Here is a 23,181-nt window from a genome sequence, read left to right on the forward strand (position 1 = left end):
AAACAGAAATTAGTATTGCCAGTAAAACAAAGTGAGCGTGTTTGCTTTTGCAATTTGGATAGACTGACAATTTAAAGCCTGATTTTGCTTTAAACTGGGTACTTGGCTCCAAATAGTGCCATAACTGTGAGAGCACGGGCTGTACCAGCAAGGTTCTTACCCAGAGGCTTGGGTTAAACAGCCATCAATCAGCTGCAGTTGGTACTTGACCTGTTCATGTATACTTGAAAAGTTTTGCCTTATTTTGAGGAGCACTTGTTCTTTTTGGCTTTTCTGCACAGTAAGAATACCTGAAACAAACCCACTGAAACTGGAGAAGCCTATTTTTGTAGCTTGGGAGGCCTAACATTAGTCAAGCATGACAAATAAAAAAGCCTAGTCCAGAGATGTTAGCCAAAGCAAGCTACTGAGGGAAACAACATTAAAAAAATTAAATTGCCACACACTGATTTGAAGCTCGAGGCTTACCTCAGGATAGCTTAAGTATTCCTGGTGGATTTCCTGTGTGTTTGAAATAGTGGGTTGATACCATTGCTTCTGAGAGATCCAATTGCAGATACAGAAGCGAACTTAAAAACTGACTTCATTGTCGTTGAGCATGTACATACAGATGGTGATTACAGTGCAACCTCATTAAAGAATGGTCAGGAAATGCTTGGCATGGAGTAATCGCACATATACTAAGAGTTTGCATTTTAGAACTAAAAACTTTAATCTGATAAGTAATTTGCTTTGAAGATTACAGTTCTCACTCAGTTCAGAACTCCCAACCTTGTGCATGATTTCAGAAGCATTTACGCATGGAAATCTGTAGTCCTTTAGACTGATCAGAAAAATCTTGTCCTGTTGAGGATGAAAGTGTTCATTTCCTTATGCAAAGTCCGAATAAACTTTCGCATGCTCTGAGGGATTATAGGAATTATAGGGATTATTTATATAGAAGCCATGAGGGAGCAGGGAGCGAGTAGGAAGATTCTGAAGAGGATGTTAAATATGACTTGCAGAGGATGTAGGTTGGGCCTGTCAGAGACTGCGCTCTGCCTGCTTAGAAGCTTGTCATGTTTTCATTGAGAATACTTACGAGATCACTTGAGCCCTTGAAAAAGGGATATGTAGGTCAGCTAAAGATAGACTTGATGCTGTCATTTTGCACTTTGGAGGTCTGAGTTCTGTTTCTATTTCTACCTTTGATTTCAAGTGTGATTGGCAAATCAGTTTCTTCATTCATGCCTTTGGCTTCCATCCACCACTGTGCCTTGCTCTGAACTGTACGTTTTGACTCTTACTGTGGTTTCTTTATAGTTCCTTACCCTGGCTCTGATTTCAGCCACCTCCTCTGTATTTTGCTTTATCACAAATGATAGCTTTGTGAAATATGATACTTCCTTCTAACAGACTTTTAAAGTATTTTAATTGTTTTTTTTTTTTCTAAATTGATGTGGCAGTAAAAGTAATGACTTTTTCTTGCCTTTGAATGGTTTCTTGCTTTGAGAGAGGGGCATAGACTGTGGTGATGAGGTGATGATAGGCCTTGTGCAATCAATACTTACCTAATGGTTCCTTTTGCAGTATGTTAGCAAGTGCAAACACAAAAAAAATCAAGAAAAACATTCTGCCTAGTAGAAGAACATTTGTATTGGTGGTAATGAAATGCTTAGTATGAACAAAACTCTTTCTGTTTAGGAGGTCCGTCTCTGAGAATACCTGAAACAATGAGAAATATTTAAAGGGTTTCTGTGTAGGGAGCAAAAGAAGGAGCTGTGAGTAGGCAGCACAGCTGGATTTTGTCTGGTCCATTAGTTTGCAGATGGATTTTGTGTCCAAATCCATCAGGTTTTACTTCTGCATTGAAATTCAGCAAATCATTAGCAGCTTTCCCCTTTATAGAGGTTCCGAAGCATACTCTTTGTAACCTGAAAAGTCAAACTCCTGGTAGAAATGAAGATATTTTGATCCTACTTCTCATACCTTTCTGTGTTTTCTGATGAAGGAGCTTGCTAGAAGGGGGCAAACCAGTTCCCAGTGCAAATTATAGCAAACAAAAGACTGAGCTAACTGAGCCTAACTTGTAATGGGCTCCTAGGGGTCATTACAGTGGTGAGGCTTGACAGAACAAAGTTTGTTCGGGCTTGGTTCCCATTATGACTCCTTTCAGATTGAAGATGTGGGGACTGGGGTGATGCTTGGCTGCTTATCCTGAGTCTCTGGTGGGCTGTGTCCACTGCTTTCCATCTTCTGTGCCCATTAGGTTATTCAATTTCTACAAGTGTTAGGCAGCTGGGGAAGAACCTATTTTCTGCAAAATCATGGTGATTCTTTGCATGTTTCCTGTGTGCTGGAGGTGGAGTGTTCATCTGCAAAATGAGGAGCCAGAGCTAGAAGCAGGCTTAGTCCACAGATGGTGAATTCTTACGTAGCACTTTAGACAACTTGCAAAGTATATGTCAGTTTGACACCAAATGCTGAGGTGTTAAAATATGCACTGCCAAAAATATTTTAATTTAAACATAAATTTATGTGAAATACTATCAATGGATTCTACTTAGTGCACTTTTGCTTTATAGATAGACAAATATATGTATGTACCTGGTACTGCCTGCTGTGAAGAGAATGTCATAAGAATGTTTCCTACAGTGTCATGAGTCTGCTGTGGTTAGTAATGATATTCAAGTGTCTAAATAAGTTCTTGCAGTATGAAGCCCTGTAATAGATTGTAGATGTGTGGTTTGTATTAGTGATAATTATATCTTCTGTTTCACTATTTGCTTTTTCAGACTTCTCAGTTCTCTAGCAGTGCTGGGATTTCAGTTTGTCATCCCACAGCCTTCAATTGAACACAGAAAGGTAAGCATTAGAAATACTCAGATTTTCTATACTTAAAGGTAAACGTAGAAAACATTAGAGTAAGATGCATAACGCAATGCAAACTACATAAAGTTCTGGGAATAATGTGGCTTTTGTTTTGTGAGTGTGTGGTTTTTGTTTTTTTTTTTATATATATAAACATATATTTGGTTAAAAGAAGCTTATCACTGTTAATTAGCTGAGTAATTGTATGGAGTGTTGTAGGTCACAAATAGGTCCATGTCAGCTTACTTGAGCTTTGGAGCATTTTCATCATGTAAGACAAAGGGGAAGAAGAATTCATGTTAGTGAGAGCAGCGCTCAAACATGGATTAGCAGAAGCATAGAGTTGCTCATAGGTAGCTCTTTCTCTTACAGAGATGGAGATGTCTGAAACAGAAGTTGGACCCAAACCACGCTCTGCTGCTAGATATAAATTGCTAGAGATCAGAGCTGGACACTGCTGAACCTCCCTGTTGTGCTCTTGTGAATGGTTCACCCATCATAGGCATTGACATGTCTAAGAAGGCTTGCAGCCTGCACACTTTCCATCCTGCTCAGCATTGGTGAGATCTCGGCTGGAATGCTTAGGTTAGGTTTTTGCACGGCTTTTCAGGAAAGTAGTGGACAAGTTAGAGAGAAACAGAGGGCAGCAGTGATTATCCTCAAGAGGTCTTAAAATCTTACCTCTGAGGGAAGTTTGGATGAATTCAGGTTGTTTAGTCTAAAGATTAGAAGACTGGGGGGGAGGCAGATAAAATCTCCACATACTTACAAGTGCTAAAGAGAAGGCTATTCTTTCTGTCTGTAGCGGAGTAGATGAGAAGAAATGGATTTAAACTGGGGCAAGGGAAACTTAGGTTTGATATTAGAAAAAAACTTCTCACAGTAAGGGTATAGGGAAGAATAGATCATATTGACTGAATAATGTTTAGAAGTTCCATGATGGAGGTCTCTTGTGAATGTGTTGGACAAATGTTGGTCAGGAATGATGTGTAGGTATTGCTGATTCTACCAGAGACATGAGGGGAGACCCCTTGAATGTTCTTCTGTCTCCTTATGGGCTGTGACCTTATATCGATGTTGTTCTCATCTCTTAATTGGTATTCAAACACAAACAATTCATTATTAAATGCATCAAGTAACCTATTTTTAAAAAGCTTGCTTTTTACAATAGATTTTTCACTAATAATGCAAGATGCATATTTTTTTAAACTGTACTTTTTAAAGGAGATAAAAAGCACATTTGGGGGGTTTCCTTCTTTATGTGCATATGCCACTGTCTTTAGGGTAAAAAAGTATTTGGACAATAGCTCCATAGGTACGGACTAGAAACCTGAAGTTGTCTGATAGTCATAGTTCCTGAAGAACATAGCTGTCACGTTCAGCTCCTTGTTCAGCCTAATTGTAAGACAAGTTAAATGAGGTCAGTAACGATGCAGTCTGCAACTGGCAGTCTGCAGCATTTCTCAAGCTGCCCGAGTGCTCTATTCTAAATCTGAGTACAACATAGTATTTTTCCCTATTTTAGATCTCTTCTATTTTGTTGTGCAGTTGAGATGGTCATGCTGCTGCTCTGTTTCCAGTATTCTGTCTAATTAGACATTCTTTTGTAACACTGACAGTGGAGAGATGCTGCAATTGAGCTTCCAAATGGCCTTAGGGGAAAAAAAATCTACTAACTAAAATAGAGTAAGTCAGAGAAACAATTACTTCATTCTGTGAAGCTCCGGAATTAATTCTGATAAAATCAGATTCTTTGTTTTCAGTTGAATGAGAAAAGCCACGGGTCTGGAGTGTCTTCTGTACTAGTTAAAAGGACTGAAGGCATGGTACTAAGGGGCATGGTAGCCACCTTGGAGCTGTTCTTTTTACTGAAAACAAGAGAGGCAGAAGTTTCCTAGTGACAATTTCATATGGGCTCCAAGGCTGTCTGTCATTCTCAGCTCTTACACTACAGGAGAGGATTCTATTAATGCCAAACTGTGCTTAGACTGGAAGTCTGTATTTATAAAACTTTTCGGAAACCTTTGGACCCACCTATCGGCTCCAGACAAGAGGGGCTGTTAGTAGCTCTGAAGGCCAAGTCAGACATGTTTCTAACTGTGAGTTCTCAGCTTTGTAGCTCTGGAAGGTGTTCCCATTCTTTTTATGCAGTAACCTAGACGTGTGTTTGCTGGCATCCCTAGCCAGCATCTCCTGTGTATTTCTGCATGGATTTCTCTGCTGTTTGGCAGAGTTCCTTCTATGTGAGAGGAGGTCAGGTTTGTGGTAAGAAAGGGAGAGAAGGAGGGAAGGATTTGATGAACAATATGTCATTTTAACAATGTAGTGAATAACAAAAGTGGTGTTTGGTAGCTTTCCTATACACACTCAGAGGGTACAGTATGTGGAAATTGAATAACTAGACCTGAATTCTAATAAAACATTAGCTTATACCCCAGTCCTTATTGTGTGTTTATTTTGCAGCTTAAAGTTAAGCATGTGTGCACGATTGATGCTTGAACATGCAGTGGTGGAGAGTTTTTGGATTCTGTCTTGTGCACCCTGCATGTAGTTATTTTTTGCTCTGAAGGCTATGGACAGGGAAATAAAATCAGGGAATTGAACTTGGGTATTTGGCTGAGTAGTTCATTAAAATATTTCCAAAGAGTCTAGATTTTTTTCTTGCACTAAAATTTTTGGGGAAAATGAAATAAAACTCCGGACAATCTCCAAAGCAGCTGATGGAAATCCAGTTGTAACTGCCTCTGGACACTCACAGTTCAGCTGAGATGTTGTTTTTTAGGACTTGAACACTTAAAAACATCAGGAAATACTATTTTCTGATTGTTTTTAAAATCTTGCTAGATTTTAATCTTTTCTTTCTTCTTTTTTTTTGGAATTCATGTTTAATGTCATACTAGTTTCAGAGGCTGACATAATGTAGATTTTTGAACAAAAATCTGTTTGTAGTTTCCTAACTCTTAGTTGTAAGTTTTTATTTGGCCTCAGTATATTAAAGCTGCTTAAAGTACCATTTAGCTACTCTTGCCTTAGTGGCATATGTTTAGGACTTTAACATGAAGAAAGCAGTTTATCTTATCAAGCAGCAATTAAAAAAAAGTTTTTTTTTTTTTTAAGGGAAGTTTCATCAACAAGGTCTGGAAAAGCAGAGCTCAACAGGTTGCTTTCCTCAGACGCACACACAAAAATGTATTTCTGGCATGACAGCCTGGGGACTGTTAGCTAGAAAAATGAGCCAAATCACTTCCATAGCAGGGAAGTGCAGATAGTGGAATTAAGACTTGGGGGGAATGACAGGACCAAGTGGGAAAGTTTTATTTTTTTTCTCAATTGCAGTTTATTCTGTAACTCTTCTGCTTTCAGGACTAAATGCAATACTATTCCATTTCAGTTCCCCTTATTTTGTTACTCTGGGGAAACTTAAGCTTTGCTATTAAAGTAAAAATGTTTTGAACACTAGCTAGTAAGAAGATACTTCTTTTGGGGAAAACATTTGACTGGGCAATGCTTTCTGCTTTTAGGTTTTATAATTTTGGAATTAAAGTCTTGGAAGCTTGTCTGTCATACAAAGTCAGAATTGACCAATACAGAATTTCTAGTTTCAGAAATACACGGCTACCTGATTTTTATATAGAAGTAGCTTTTGTGCTTATTTACTTTGAAGAATGCTGTCTCTTCTGTCAGAAGTGCGCAAAAACCAAAAGCAAAGAGCATCCTTACATCTTCCTACATCTGAGCTTATGGTACTGCTCTGTTTGTTAATCTTATCTGTAAATAGCACAGGTTGGACGGTAATACAAATACATTAAACATGGTATGTTCATTAGATAGAAATAAAAATTCCTATGCAAAAGACTTATGGTTTCTTGCTGAAGACAGGGGTTGTAGTGTTGGTCAGTAGCTTCTTGGAGTTTGAGTTTTTTCATCATCTAACTTACTTATTCCTCATTCATAGTATATAATTTCTATATATCAAGTGTACTCCTCCATAAGGCCAAAATACTCATCAATATTAGCAAAAAAGGAGGAAATGTTACGTGAAACCAAAGAATTGCCACTTGCCTTTAAAAATCAACCAAGCTGTCTGAAACTGGTTAAATTAAAATGTTTCTTAGTATTTGAACAATTACCTTTCCGTGTCCATCAGTACTGGACGTATGAACAGCCCTCCTGCTGCTCATCAGGCAGTCAAGCTCTCTGTTCTCCCTCCCTGTGCTTATTTTATTGAATAAATATTGTTTAACCTTATCTGATAAGTGTCATACTGTGATGAACAGAAGATTAAACTATGAAACATAACAGTCCTTCTCCCTGACAACCACTGAAGTCTGTATTCAAGGTTTTTCAGAAGTCATTCCTGGGTGGATTTTTAAGTAATCGTATGTTGGTGTGTTAAGAAAGTAAGCTGTAGTTATATTTATGGCTTGTTTATTTTAGTAAAATTGGTAATGTACATAGTAGTGAAATTTGTTCAAATAAAATTTCTGATGTAAATATTGCTTTTTTTTTAACATTTTGCTTCTGTTATAGCATTAAATAATAGCATTGAAGCAATGGAGTTGCTTTGAATTTATGTGTATCTTTTTGTCACTCAGTTGTAGATTAGTATTGACTTCAATGGAGGTACAGTATCTTAAACTAATTTTCAATGTATGGAAGAAGTGTCAGGATTTATTTTTACAAGCATTTCATTGGGGCGCTACAATATTGTTCAAGAATTTTGAGCCTGTTTGGGCTTAGTGTTGTTAGTTTATGCTGGCTCTAAATTAAAGAAGAAACAAACTGGGTGTTATCTCTTGTTGTCAGACACACAATCTCTCTATGAAAAGCAGCTATGTATCAAGTGAATGTGACTGTACTCCCCACAAAATTTGGAGATGAATGTGCTTTAAGATGTGTGGTGGTGTTTGGGTTTTTTTTTGTACCCCCCCCCGTGTTGGATTTGAATATGCTTGTTGAAGGGTCATCACTGCTAAGTCAGGACAAATAAGGAACAGGATCAGGAGCAGAAGCTGATGGAAAAGAGAGGAATGGGGGAAGGGAAAGGTGGCCAAGGTCCCTCATTTGGTCATGGTGAGCTGTCAGAGCAGTTCAGTTACTTGTGGAAATGTAGCCTGAGTAGCAATGCAATGTATTCAAATAGCAGTTCTGTTCATAAAAGGGAATTTCTACAATTACCACTTACTTCAGAGCAGCTTTCCTATCTGTAGGATACTGGTTTTTGGAGAAGGTGAGTTTTTCTGGTTTGGTTGGAGGTGTGGGGGTGCGGCTTGGTATTCTTGTGTTCTTTTCAGTAGACACAGAAGTTTTCCTTACCTCTAGGAAGAGTAATTTCTGAGTTACCTCTGTTTTCCTTTTTCTCCTTAAATCCACCACATCATAGCACTGCGTTGATTGCACTGGCAGAATACATGAAATTGAATTAGGAGCTTATCGAAAGTTTTTAAACAAATTAATCTGTCACTGTGGATTGACAGTGAGGATGTATGCACTTTCCCTTTGCTTCAGGACAAGATGGTTAAAAATACTGCAGCTCCCCTGCTTGCCCATGCCCTTATCTAGAGTTTTTAAATTGCTTAACATCTACATTTGTTTGCTGTAGGATAGACCTTTTTCTGGGCAGTCATATACTTCCCTGAAGTTTGTCCTAGGAACAGAACATTGATATGTGACAAGTAAAATGAAATGCTAAGACTTAAAGGAATTCTGGCATATTCTTAGATTAATTGGACTACCTACTTTGAGGGGCAAAAGCAAGGAGACCAGTTTTGGTCTTGCTCTCCTCTGTCTTTAAAAAAATCACGAAGTAGGCCACTGATTTCTTTTCATCTTTCTGTCTTTCCATTTTTGCTTTCCCTGGCAATCTTGCTTGCTTGCTCCAGTACATTGCACTACTGCAAAGGGCTTAAGATACTAGGAAAGATTCCTTCTACTGGGCTGTAGACAGAGGATAATGGAGATGTAAATGGAAAGGTAGGGGGAGACTGTACAGAGAGGATGATAACTTCAAGAGTACTATTTCAAGTCGTAAGAATTTGGTTACTAAATCTGACCGTGGTATCATTTTTAGGATTCATATAGGAAATTTGGTGTATAAATGTGATCCTGCACCTTCATTTATATTGTCATAATGACATTAAATGCAATGCTTCTTCATTTCCATTGTTCTTTTACTCTGCTGCACCCTATTAAAGTCAGTATTCTGTTAACCGAAAAGGATACAGCTGCCTCATACAGCTGAACACACTGTAATAGAGTAAAATGTGAAGCATGAAGCAAGTCTACTATATCCTTGAAACACTGGAGGAAATGGGAGTTAGACAAAGTAGTTAATATCTAAGCTTGGCTTTTGGCCAAGACACCAGGGCTAATGCCTAATAGTTCTAAGGAGTACCATGGGATCTCCACCGCAGCTGGTCACCACCTTGCTTTTACATATCCTTAGAAGCAGAAGCATGTAACGGAAGGCTGTGCTCTTCCTTGCAATACAAGTAGGGTGAAGCTCTGCCCTAAGGTCAACAGGGACTGAAATGTATACCTTGTCAGGACTTGCTGGAACTCAGCTTTTGCTAATAGGCCTACTACAAAGTTACTCTGGTTCTGTCCTGCTGGCCTGCGTACGCTAAACTGAATTTTACTAGGGCAGCTCAGTCGCCACGTACCTGCATACAGCTGCTGTGTATGTGTTCCTTGCAACAAGTGTTTACAGGTGTCACTTTTTTTTTCTTGTAATGTTTTTCTTGTTTATAAGATAATGGCTGTCCGTTATTGTATTTTCGTAAAACACTACCAACTGAAATGTAGTCCATTTTCCTCTTGCGGTTTTCCACTGGTCAGTATATCTCCTTGCCTTCAGCACAGTTGCTTGACTTTAACTGTATAGATACACATGCTGTTGCATTTATTGAAACTTTGGTAAAGCTAATTCTAGCTAATGATGTTGCTATTCTAATTACAGTGATCTTTAGGAAACAGGATCCTGCCAATTTAGTCCATGCCAAGATTTTTTCTTTAAAATTAGCCTTTTGGTGCAACAGAATACTTAGAACAACAGCTGAAAGAATTTTCTTGCTATCTCTGCATTGTTACTAATTCCCTGTCCTTGATGTTGTGGATTAAAATGGTTAGAAAATAAAGTTCTTCTTTGTTTGGGGAAAGGAGACAGGATAAGCATACGTTATTTTATGCAAGTATATTCTTTGAAAAAATCAAGGCCAGTGGTTTTGTTATTTTTAACGTGCTTTATCATGGACCTCTGATTTTATTTCTTTCTTTATTTTTAATTAAAAAATACTGACTTCTTTAAGCTTGGAGCATGAGGGGCTTAAAGCTCGTTCTGTGTTTCTCTGGAAAAAATGGAAGGATCTTTGTTCCATTTGGATTCCAGAGCAGGTGAACTTACACGGTCATAGATAATCTTCTCATCTTCCTTCAGAGCAGTATTGCATGCTGGTTCTGTCCCAGGCTTTGGATCAGAGTGATGACAAAGATGAGAAGCTTTTTGGATTCACAGATGAGTTCTCCTGTTAGGGAATGTTGCTTTCTATTTTATGACAGCTTGTCCTCTCTGCTTCTGGAGTGATGGGTGGATGACTCGCTGAGAGGTGTTACGTCAATTACTGAATAAATAAAATCCATATTTCCACCGCATGTGGATCCCAAAGAATTTTTCTGAGTGTAGAAATATGATAGAATGGCAACAGATTTGTCACAGCTGAAGATGATTGACCTGGAAAAGGCCTAGGGTAGTACAAGCTGAGTGACTTAGGTTGCAGATGATAGTCAATGGTGAGGAAATAGTTTATTCTAATAAAGAAGCCTGACTTGTGATACAGCGAGGGCGTGATGCTTATCATCTTTACCTTACCATAAATTGGAAGCAATCCTACTGTAGATAAGGAGTGATTACATAGAACTGGTAGAAGTGAGGTCAGGAGTGAGCCATCTGTTTACTTGAAAGTGCTTAATGGTCTCACAGAAAAATGGAAGGAAACGTCTGCCTTAAAACACTAGGCTCACAGAGTGCAATGGAGGTGGTCTTGGTGTGAAAAAAATTAGCCAAACTTGGAGGAAGCTTCAAGCTCTGTTGGCACAAAAACTGTTCTGAACTTTTTCAGAGCTGTTTACTTTCTAGACTATTTAAATAATGTTACAGTTTCTTCAGATGTGGTCAAAGTTGGTTGAAGGGGCAGTTAAGCTTTCCAGGCATTGTAACTCCCTTCAGTGATTTGTGAATACAAAGGTCTTCTATTTCCAGGCTTTTTAGCCCTTTAATCTTCACAGGCACAGATGTTCAGACAGAGTTTTTATACAAAGAACGGAAACCCAAATCGTTTAAGCTGGTAATATTTACACTTACCATGTACTGTAAAATTCAAACGGTTTACTACATCTCTGATTAAAGGCTTCCAAAATGCACTGAAGGATTAAAATAGCTGAGCATACTAACCAGGCAGACATGTACACATTGTGTCACAATGTTTTATTTGGCCTCTGTTCCATTTTTCTGCTAGCCTTGAGAGATCTGAGAAGTTGTTATCTGCAAGTTTTAGGGGTTTTTTGGTAGATTGTTTTTTATCAAACCACCAATGTTCCACATGTTTCTGGTAAGAGGCATAAAAAATATGGTTGTTGCAAATGAACATCAATAAAATGGACTGTAAAGACTTTCTGCTGGGAAATTGTCGTGGCTGTATAGGTATGGCCTTTATTGGAAATCAGCTGAGCTAATACTGGAAGAATATTCCTTTAAGATGCTTAGACCGGTGAAAGAATTAAACCAGTTCCATAGATGTGTTTACAACACTGGCAGGGAAATACGATAATGTTACACTTGAACAGGTTCTAAAACTAAACTATAATTTCCTCAGCCCATTCAAAATTTGGCATGCTCTGCTCTGAACTGCAGTTCAGTTGTAGTTTCTGTGAGTCTGCCTGCTTTTGTTTTTACGCTCTTGAAATTTTAAGAGGGCAAAGACCAGCTCTTACTTTGTGGAACTGATGATTGATGAATTATATAAGAAGATGGTGTATGTTCATGAAGAATGCTATGTTCATCTCATTCCAAATATGACATACGCATTTTTAATAACAACAATATACTATTATACTGTATATTGCAAAATATAATATACTGTGTTATATTTATAATATATATCATACTATATATTACAAAATATATTATATTTTGAATCCTTAGTCAGGCTGAGCCTGGCTGTGATAAAAGCTGCATGCACGTCTTGTGACAGGCTGTGCCCTGGTGAAATCTTCCATCAGTCAGAACTATAAAATAAAGGAGGTGCGACCCTGGGGTAATGGAATAAATAAGAAGAGGTCGTGTTTTCCAAGTGCATTGACACTCCTTTAGTAATGATGGTGACAGTTTGGTGTTATAGCATGAGTTATCATGTGTGGCATAATGAGAAGGAGGAGTGTGGAAGGAACAATGAAAAAATGCCTAAAGCCTGAAGGGTGTTGAGTAATATTAACAGGATTAGGGCTCTTTGCTCTGGGAAGCACAGGACAAATATGTAGTAGTAGTTTAAAATAAAAAATGGCATGCTGGCTTCTGTTAATTCCACTTTGCATCCAGCACGTGAATGTGAGTTTACTGAGTGAATACCAAAAGGTACATTCACATTCATGCCTGTTACATCCTTTTCAGATGTATAATTAGGAATATGATGTAGCTAATTTGTTCATGAATCCATTTAAATTCAGGACATTTAACCAGGAAAAAGAATCACTGGACAACGTGTTAGAAATTAAATCTATGGAATATAACATTATTGTATCTAAACTGAAATTGGAAAAAAACAGAAATTGTCTGATTTGGTTTAGATATTTCCAGGTTTAAAGGTTGCCATTGTCTTGTATCCCTTTTCAGTTTTGAATTTGGACTGCTATAACATGTTCAGTATCTGCAAAATACTTAGTAACATTGGCTGTGGCTATAGCAGCTTGCTTAATTATGTAGCTGGTTAAAAAGGTATATATTGTCTCCAAGCTTTATGGTCATTATTACTGTGAAAGTCCATCACTAATTTGCATTTGGAGTACCGTATGCAGCATTGCACACCCATGTCAAAATGTAGGAGTGGAAAAGATGCTGAGAATGAGGGCGGTCCAAACTCTGCCCCGTTTTCCTTACGAAAAGAGACTGAACAGATTAGGACTGCTGAATTTCAGAGAGAGATCCTGGAACTGGATTGTGTTTGTGATTTCAAATCAAATATCATGGTATGGTGAAGGAGAATACAGAATGATCATTCTTCATTTATCAATATGAAAAAATTTGGGAGAGACAGTGAAATTGTCAGGCTGCATGTTTAACGAGAGGAAAAAAAAGCACTTTTCCAATGTAAAACACACAATCTTTTGGAAGCCAAGATTAGAAATATGCTAAAAAAGGGATTAATTGTATTCATGGCGATTAAGTCCAGTTGTGGGTATGAAAAACAATTTGAATATGGCGTTTAGCTGAAGGAGGCCCTTAAATTACTGATGAGCTGGAAGTGGAGGGTCCGTGGATGTCTCTGAATGTGTCCTGGTTCTTATACTGTTCCCTAAACCTTTGCTTCTTCCACACACTCAGAAACATAATGCTGGGTTAAATGGGCCTCTGATTTATGCACATTTTTGCTACTTTTCTGAACAGTTAATTTGTATGTAAGTTATAGTTTAATAGGATGAAGTATCCTACAGTATTTAAAACCAGTGTTTCTCAGATCAGTACTGCATTGTCAGTCATTGTCTTCACGCACAACTAGTTACATTTGAAATATTCGTGGCTTTCAGTTCAAGCGATATTTCCTCTTCGGGGGCGTTCTTGCATAGTATAGTTTCAACAACTGCTGCTGAAATCCCGAGATGTGGATCTTATTTCTAAATTCTGACAGAGGCGGTACTGGAAATTTGCATTGTATTTCAGTAGCTTGTGCACTCCTAGTTTTTGCTGGAATTTTTGATTCCCGATCAGAGTGATTGCTGAATTATATGAATTCAAGATAAACTATTTTTCTATTTAAAATGCAATCTATGTCAACCTACTGGTAGCATGTTTAATTCCATGAGATCTAAGGTTGTAATATAGTAAAAGTGAGGAAAGACACAATTCTTGTCGTAAGTCTAAAGCTACAGGAATGACAACTCTTGCATTAGGCAGTGATTGAATGGAGCATTAGTCTGTCTAAAAGCTACTAAACATGTTAAAATTCTGTAGGGTAACTTTAAATTTCTGAAATCCTTAAAATTTGGAAGTAAGCAAGTAAAGAGTATAAAATTAGATTTGTTTTTGAGAAAGTAAAAAATAGTGGGTGTAATTAAGGAAGCAAGAGATGTAGTCTAAAGTATTCTGCTTTCATTTTTTTTTAATTTACTACCCATGATATACAGAGTTTTTGTAACTGTAATCTACATAGTCATGCCTGTTGCATTGAAGATAAGTAAAATGTGTGTGTGAAATATTTAAAATCAAACAAACTTAATTGTGCTGTAGTTCCATTACAATTCATGGTAATATTGAATGCTAGTTATGGATTTTTAGTTCTGCATTTAGGATTAAATACCATGGACTTAAATATTCTCTGTGCATTTATTTAGTTCTGCATGGAATCAGTATTGAAGGTTTTGTATGCAGAACAAAACAAATGCCTAGTTACCATTTAAATCCATGGGAGTCGTACACAGTTCGTTTCAGAGAAGATTTTGGTGATATGTTTTTAATTGTCTGTCTTAACTTGATTAGTTAACCCAAGGAAGCAAATATGATGCGTGTTGCATGAACCTGGGGAAAATGAAGGAAAACAGAGGCATTAGAATTTGTGTTCTTGTTTGCCATGTGCATAAACATCTCCTTCTTTTCTCTGTTGACTTCTGCTGTCTTAATAAGTTTATTAGCTTGCTCTGTTTGGTGTTCAAAAACAGTAGCTTAAATCACAAATATCATCTTACAGATCTTTTACAACAAACCAATTTATAAACAAAACCCAAAGAAACAGGGAGGAAAAAAAAAACAAACCTCCAAGAAAGAGGGAGATTCTTAGTATCTCTTGGGAAAATAAAAAATAAAATTGAAATTACATTTTTCCATAGACTGCCTGCCCACAGTGATATTTTTGCTAAGATTTTGGGGGATTCTCTTAATCTGCTTCACTGTGTCTGAAACAGACTTTGGGCTGGTATTGATGTTTCTCTCTTATATTATTTCTAAATAAATGGTCCCAATATTGAGAAGTCCTGAGCTTCTAACAGGTTCTGATTAGATCTGGTCATTTGTGACCGCTTAAAATAAGGGTGTTTTTCTGGCTTTTTGTTTGTTTTCAGTTCAACCAGGTTCATTTAGGTAAATAAAGTACTTAATTTCTGAAGTTTTAGTCTTTATATACTTTTTACACACTGACCTCATATATTTATTCTATATGTGAATGATGTTTTTGGGGAAAAAAAACCCCCAACAAACTGTTTTAGAAACTCTGCCTAATTTGAAAAAGGCAACTGTCAGAATAAAACCTGAATGTAACGCAGCTCCTGATTTGCAAAAGCAGCAAACTAGCAAAATACAAGGAAACTGGGGGAAAAGAACAGAAAGGGATGCAGAATGCTGATAACGTAAAGGAAGAAGAGTGGCCCTCCAGCTACCCTTCTAAAAACCTAGCCTCAATTCAGTTTGCCACTCACCGTTACAAGGGTAACAGATTGGAAGATATTTGGTGCATAACAGTCATTATGAAGAAAATTTCTGATTTAAAGAATCTTTGATAGCAACTTGATAGAGTTACTGCAGATGTAGAAATTGTAAGCACTTGCACACCTGAAAGCTTGTCTTCTTTACATTGTTTACTATGCAGCTGTACCTAGTCAAAGATATTACTTCCACTTAGAAACCTTGTCCTGCCAAATAACTGAAAAATGTATGAGAAAGAAAGGGCTAGAATTATGGGGTGAAATTAAGGGGAAAAATAGATTGATTTGTAGAGCAAAATATTTGGTTGTTGATTAACTTGCAGTAGATAGAAGTCTTTTTGATGGTGCATTTATAGTCAGAAGGAATATTACTAGGTCACGTAGAGAAGGAATCAATCCTGAACTACAGGGAAGTAGATTAGATGGGTTAGTTGATCTCTCCCTTTTGCAGGCTATGTGATTCTATTAAAGAAATTAGTTTCATGACTTGACTTGGCAAGGAAAATTCAGTATGCATTTCACTGTTCCCGAGTGCAGGCTCAAACTCTTCCCTTTAGAAAGTGTGGTGTTTAATGGGTAGTTTTTAAAGGGAGAGGAGGAGGGACCTGCCATCAGGAATCTCTGAATATGTGGTGTTTCTGAGATGTTCTGAAATACTTCATCTGTCTCCCATAGCTACCTGTAATTTCTTGGCTACATCCTAGGGCTGTGGTAGAATTCATTACTCGTTACAAAGTAACTTGGAAATCACAGGACCGAAGGACAAGAAGTGACCCGTGAGTCCTGCAGTTCAGCTCCTCTGCGCTGGGGAGGATCAGTTATACCTTAGTTGTTCCTGGTAGAGCTTTGGGATCGACCTCCATGGTGCCAGGATCTCCTCAGGCAGTCTGTTCCCGTGCTTTGTTTGTCATCCCACTAAGTAGTTTTTCCTACCAGCTAATTTGGATCACCCCTGATTCAATTTAAATCCACTGTTACTTTTGTGTTGGCTCTAGACATGGAGAACAATTTGCTGCAAAGAGAAAATGAACAGCTCTTTGTATTTATTTATGTAAAATGTTTGGAAGACTTATTACTGCCCCCTACGTTTTCCGTTCCTTAAGCTAAGCAGCTTCAATTTATTTAGTCTTTCATAGTAGGTTTCACTGAGTAGATTGTGCCATTAATCACATGTCATCTTCTCTAAAGATTCGTCTGTAGTCCCCTTCTTTCTCAAAGTAAGAAAACAGAGACCTTAATTAAAAGTGAAAGTGCATAACCTGATTTGCTACTGAAAATTCCTGTCTCAGAAGTTTGTCATAACTAAGTAGTATTGATGAGTTCGTACATCAGCATAAGACATTATATTGTTACTTTTTGGTTAGTTTTATTATTATGTTCTTACTTAATGAGCTCCAGCAAACCTCTTTGTGCTACATCTACAACTCTTTTACTGTGAAGATTAAGGGGTGTGAAATTACTTTACATTGCATTCAGTCATTTGAAGCATCATTTTATCTGAAGCAATTCTTGCTGCCATGAAGTTTGGCAGCCAGAAAGTTCTCCCTGCAACAGGTTAACACTTGCCACTATTATATCAGTTTCTATTTCTGCAGAATGAAATATTTCTAATGTTAGTGGTGACTTGAGTTGCTTGCAGACTAATAGATTGTAGTTGTTGCCTGCATGAATGTCTGGCTTTTTAAAAAAAAGATGTACTGGACCATCATAGAAATGATTAAGAAATAGTCCAGACAGATGAAACCTGACTTGTCTGATAACAAAGGACTATTAGTTTTATAAAAAGTAAATTTTACTGCAAACTGGGGTCAGACCAGAAGAGTGTCTCTGTGTGTAACCGTTATCATTTTATATCTGTGGTAGAGCTACATTAATAGGTTGTGTAGGTTTGAACAGTGAATATTCACTGAAAAAATCAGAAACTGAAGAATAGCTTGTTGGTCAAATTGTAAGCCAGTGGTGTTCTGTTGTTGGATATGAAAGCAAATGTAACAGCCAGAAACCAAGACCTTGTTGCATGTTATTCATAATCTTGACATTATGCGGTATTAGGTTGTACAGGCTATTGGATTTAAAAGGCTGATGCCAAATGGGGTACCCACAGAAAAAAGACATATTAAATGTACAGAGGCATTTGCTCCTGTTTTCAAATAACATTGGAGAAATGGGTAACATATCACACTAATGCAGATGCTTTTTATTATTCGCAAGTTATAATTAAATGCAGTTTTTTCTGTGGTTGGTGATGAAAGTGAGAGAGCAACCTCGGGGCGGGGGGCGGGGGGGAATGTTTCAGATTACGGAGACCACAACTGACTATTACACAGCAGCACCGCAAACCCTGCGCTGGCTTGGCTTTTCATATTGTAATGGTGTATTCAACCCATGTTTGCAAACCACATTCCGCCAAAGCCTGCCATGTTTATAGCTAGCTGATCAGTAATGTATGCTCACTGGCATAGGTGGTTTGCAGTTCAGATAGTGACTGCATGTGTTATCTGTGACTAGAGGCAAAGTGTGTAGATGTTAATCTTTTGCTATTATAAAATAATGTTTGAGGCAAAATTATTAACGGAAGTTGCATGTTTAGGAGGTCATCGTTTGATGGGGGGAGAAGGGATATACAGACAGACAAGGCTGTCTTTCCAAAGCTCATTTTGAGGTAGCTACACATTTGAATAGGGCTGGAGAGGTATGGCAAGCATTTGTTTGTAGACAGTGCTTTTTTTCTCCTAATTGAATTGATATGTGCGTGTGCTTGTTGATACAAAGGTTATTCAGAATATAAATAAACAAGGATGCTCATTTAAAAGAATGTTCTGCATATTAATAATTGTGAGAATCAGGCGTTGGAAGCCTGCTTTGAAAACTTGTGATTCAGCCAGTTGGACAAGGGAAGCAACAGAAAAACGATGTGTTTAATGAAAATGGATCAAATTTCTGTGCGACAAAGTTGAGCACTCTGCCCAGCGCGAAACACTGAGAAATCCTGACTATATCTAGCTCCAGGAATGGGTAAAGCTTGGGGCACAAGTCCACAGGGAGATGGGGATGGGTGGTTGTAACTTCTAGGCTGTCCTGGTACCTTGCCAACCACAGGGTCAGAATATTTAAATATTTGGCCACAGCTTGAGGCGTTGACTCTCCTTACAGTAACAGTCCCTGCCCTTCCTAATCCTTCCTAGCTTCCTTCAAGAGAAAACTCCCCTGTCTGTGGGGTCCTTTGTTTCTCTTTCCCTGTGCTGCTGAATGGTGAGTATCGGCCAAGTGGCACTGAACACTCAAGACCAACAATTTATCCTGTCTTTTATTGAATTTGATGCGGATTTCTGTGAATGTAGGATTAGGTGGGTCATCTGGAATGGCTCTTTTCCTTGGAGCATTAATATGGGGGGTGGGGGAAAAGTGGTAATATACGAGTTAACTATTGCAGTATTTTTAGCTGGTTGGAAATCAGCCTGTCCTCTTACGTTATTGCTTTCCTACAAAGTTCCACATGAGCTGGGAGCTCCTGAAATATTATTGCAACCACTAGCAATCTCCATTGTTGAGGCGTCAGAGTGGAAGAGAGCAGTCAGTGTCTGTTGACCCAAGTTTGTCACCAAAAATGACCTTACTTCCTGACTTTGCTAATATTATAACAGTTTTCAATCTCCACGTTTCCAAGCTTTGCATTACGCAAAGTTTTCCATTGCTGAAAACTAAGGAAAATCTGTTCCTATCAAGGTAGTCCAAAAATTACTTTTGGTCTGAATGGTTGATGGCTGTAGGAGACCTCCTCCTATGCTGGCAGAACGGGCAGCCATTTGACAGGGAATGAATAAGACAAGTTACTTCCTATGTCGTTCAGTTTCACTTGTGACTGCAGCGTGAATGGCTTAAAAAGGATATTAGTGCTTTCCTCATATTACAGTGTGAATTCTTGTTCCTAAGTCAATCTGTTGTGTCTACAGGTTCCCCAGAGGATAGAAGAGCAAAGAGATGCATCTGAGGATAGCAGCGCAGGAATCCCAGGCATGTGGGGAAGTTGGGGCCCCTGGTCTGCCTGCTCTCGGAGCTGCAGTGGCGGTGTGATGGAGCAAACACGGCCCTGCCTCCCAGCCTACTACCGGGAAAGGGGCTACCGAAGGCCAGGGCGGCAGTACTCAGCCTCAGAGAGAACTCTTGCTCATCAGAATTCCCGCCACCGCGAGGACTCGCTGACTGCTTATCCTGGCCATGTCATTTCTGCCATCCGTACATCTGTGCCACTTCACAGGAATGAAGAGCAGCTTTGGGCTGGCCTTTGGGCCTCTGCTTCTTCTGGAGGCCATAATAACAGCCATCTGAGCAGAGGAGCATTGAGAGGCAGCAGGCATTCTCAGTCCCAGAGGCAGAACGCCAAGCCAGAAAAGAGGTATGTGTCTATGCACACATTTTGTTCTTGCTGTGAATGATGTATCTTAAGAATGACGCGTCAGATTAGAGTTGATATTTTTAAATACTTATGGAGAAGTTATTAAAGACTGACTTTTACAATGTTTACCATCTTTTGTGGAAGTCTATCTTCCCTGTTGACTACTTGTATGATAATACCCAAGGACAGATATAATTATTCTACAATTGTACTAGGCAGATTATCTTATTTCCCTTTAACATTTGTTTTATGATGTATTGAGATATTTTTCCTTTTCTACTATGCTCTCATTTGCCATTTCCATCTTCACCATAATAATAAAAATCAGAACAATTAACAGCTCTATAATTGGATTCTTAACTTCAACAGCCATTCTGATTTTAATTGATTGGAAAAAAGATTCACCAAACTTTTTTTCATAAAGAATGGCCAACTGTCCAGTCTTTTTTTTCTAGTCAAAATTCTACGTTTGTTTTGTATTTTCCAGAGTTTCTATTTATGGGCTTTTTGTTTTCTCTTTTCCCCTTTTTGTTTTCTACCACCTCTTTTAGCAAAATTTCCTGTTTGATGAAACTAAAAAAATGTGGTTGTTTAATACATGGAATATTTTAAACACCATATATGTTTATATCAATTTCGTAATACTAGCGGTTCAGTCTTTAAGGCTGGGTGGAACTGTGCTGTTACAATTAATTCCAATTAATTCTCCAGTTTCTGGAGAAACACTTTTTTCTCTTCTTAGATACCAATCTATCAGATTTTTTTAATGTGTATGAAAGGAAAATAGATGTGTTTCCAGTTTGGAAACTGAGGAGAATGGGCATGGAGATCCCCTGGGAGGGAGTGCTCCTGAAACGTCTCTATTTTGTTTGTCTTTCCTCAGAATATGTATTCCAGCAGTTCTCTGGTTCTTTCCATCTCAGCCCTCTTCTTGGAGATGCATGGAGAGATTTTTTTTTTTTGTGGTAGTTAACAAAAAACCCAGAACAAACCGAACAAAAAAAGAACCCAAAAAGCAAAACCAAAAAACCCTCCTTCATATCATCTGCTTCTTTAAGATTCTTAGGTGAAGCAGTCAACTGTAATTCCCTTTTTAAAGACATCTTGCTGACCCAAACAAACAAACAAAAAAAGAATGTTACCTTGAGGCAATATTCCAGCCTGACTGGAATAAGACAGTAGGACTCCCTGTTGCTGGTGATAAAGACATCCTCAGCCCCTGCAAGAAACTCTCTCCATCTGAAAGAATATTTGAAAATAGAAATTAACCTGTAAGCCTCCTGTTTATCTCAGTGAAGCATAAGTTTCAAAAAGCGGAACCAGCTGTTCAGATGTTGATCTTCCTAGGTGTTGGCCGTTTCCTTTAATCACTGCGTTGTCTTTCTTTCAAACCCATGCAAATGGATAGCTTAAACTTACTGAGCATAACTTCAATATGGCACTGACGATCTTATAAAAATTCAGAGAATGCCAGAGGCAGGCTTTTTAGTAGCAGTGTTAACGTGACTGCATTGAGACAAAAGTCGTATTTTCTTTTTTCTGTTTTCCTACTTAATCATCTACTATAATGCACTTCTGTTCTCAGCTGCGCAGCGTAACAGATGCAGGTTGTAGTACATAGCTGGGTTATTACTAATATTGGAAGCTTGGCCTTGAACCGTCAGAACAAAGTCATTCAAAGCCTTTTTGCTCCAGCCCCTTGGCACCCTCAGTCTCCAAGGGAATCCCAGCTGGCCTGGCCTATGCAGCAGACCTGCTGCCAGGCTGCTGGCACAGCTGGGCTTCCATCCCCGCAGGCTATCCCCTGCTGCTGTGGTGGCCTCTGCAGGCCAGGAGACACTGGAACAGTTTGAAACGATCACTGCAGTTATGGCTGGAACACGAGAGGGCAATGAGCAGAAAATAATGTTGACTTTGTACAGAAGAGAAGCTATGTTATTTCTTAATAAATGCCTTGCCATATGAAATACTAAAATGATCATAATGTCTATTGTGCCTCCACTTTCCTGTATGATGGAGGCCTTTGCTTTTGAAAATTCTTGTGCTTTCCTAAGCACAGTGCAAGCTTCTGTACCACAGTTGATTTTCCACCCACCTACATGTTGCCCCTTGGCAAAAGACTGTGGATTCAAGGTCAGTGGTTTAATCTTATTTGCGTAATAAGTTATTTCCATCTTGTGTTAGGAGGGTCCCTGGTGGCCTTAAAGTCTGCTGTATTGCATAACTTTCAGATTCTTTGGTGGTGACTGTAAAAACAGAATGAGAACAAAAAATATTATTTGAAAATGAAATTATTAGAATGACAAACCTAATAATTTTCCTTAATTTACAAAATCCAGAGTACAAACCTTCTTTACAAAGGAGATTAGTGACTCTATCAGATATATGGAAAACAGATTTCAAAATGTAAGTTACTCTAGACATGATTTTTATATTGTAGAACAGTGTTCAATGTTCACTAAATGGGTGATATTGGAAATTGGTGTCAGGCTATTAGAAAAAAACATCTGTGTTTTCACAGTATGTACAGTCGGTGGAAACTTTTTGGGGTATTCCTATTTACTGTACTGGACTTATATAAGAGCTGTAATTTTAGCAGACTTCCATAAAACAATAAAAGAGGAATGGACATTTGTGACTGAGATAAGCTCACATTTGATAGCATGGTAAGATGAAATTGGATGGCTGCCAAGGCAAATACGTTTTGACAGCAATAGCAGTCCTTCAAAGCCACTGAATATGTTTGTGTCATTTAGCAGCAAGTGGAAAAGTTCTCTGCCTGCTTCCAGGCAGCTGAAAAAGAATTGTTCAGTTTCTTTAGCAAAATTCAAAAGATAATTTATGTATCATAAATTTTGACATACCTTGTCTGTGAAGAGGATATTCACATTTTCAGCTTTTGAAATTTAGTTCACGTGTGATTCAGTTAGGCTTTAGAGACCAGGGCTGCACTTGAAGCTCAGGGAGAGAGAGATTTGAGGTATCTACAATTAGAAGTCTAATTTAAAAAGTTTAAGTGCTCCCCTTTTTATCATAGTGCTGTAAGTAGAGTTCTTGGATAACTGAAATGTGTTAGGAAATTATAGCCAGTCACTGGAATGAGGATGGAAACACAAAAAGAAAGCTGATGGTTCTCTGGGCTGTCCACTGGCAAAGGAAGGGAGCTCTTCTCAGCTTTGAGGAGTTGAGTTCCCATTAGCACAGCCTTGTTTTTTATTTCACCCAGATAAAATGCATGGAGCACACCATAC

The 23,181-nt window shown here is 38.3% G+C and overlaps 1 protein-coding gene across 1 annotated transcript in view; it reads left to right on the plus strand.

Annotated features, from left to right (window-relative positions):
* Nucleotides 1-23,181, plus strand: part of THSD4 (thrombospondin type 1 domain containing 4) — a 336,017-nt gene that overhangs the window by 23,382 nt on the left and 289,454 nt on the right. Inside the window, exons 3-4 of the mRNA XM_087744677.1 lie at nucleotides 2,775-2,844; nucleotides 19,488-19,930. Coding sequence (XP_087600803.1) covers nucleotides 2,775-2,844; nucleotides 19,488-19,930 — 513 coding nt within the window. The remainder of the gene's footprint in view (nucleotides 1-2,774; nucleotides 2,845-19,487; nucleotides 19,931-23,181) is intronic.

The sequence above is a fragment of the Nipponia nippon genome, unplaced genomic scaffold (genome assembly GCF_047370975.1).
Source record: "Nipponia nippon isolate SJK-2023a ecotype South Korea unplaced genomic scaffold, ASM4737097v1 scaffold_9, whole genome shotgun sequence".
In the NCBI taxonomy this organism is placed as follows: Eukaryota; Metazoa; Chordata; class Aves; order Pelecaniformes; family Threskiornithidae; genus Nipponia; species Nipponia nippon.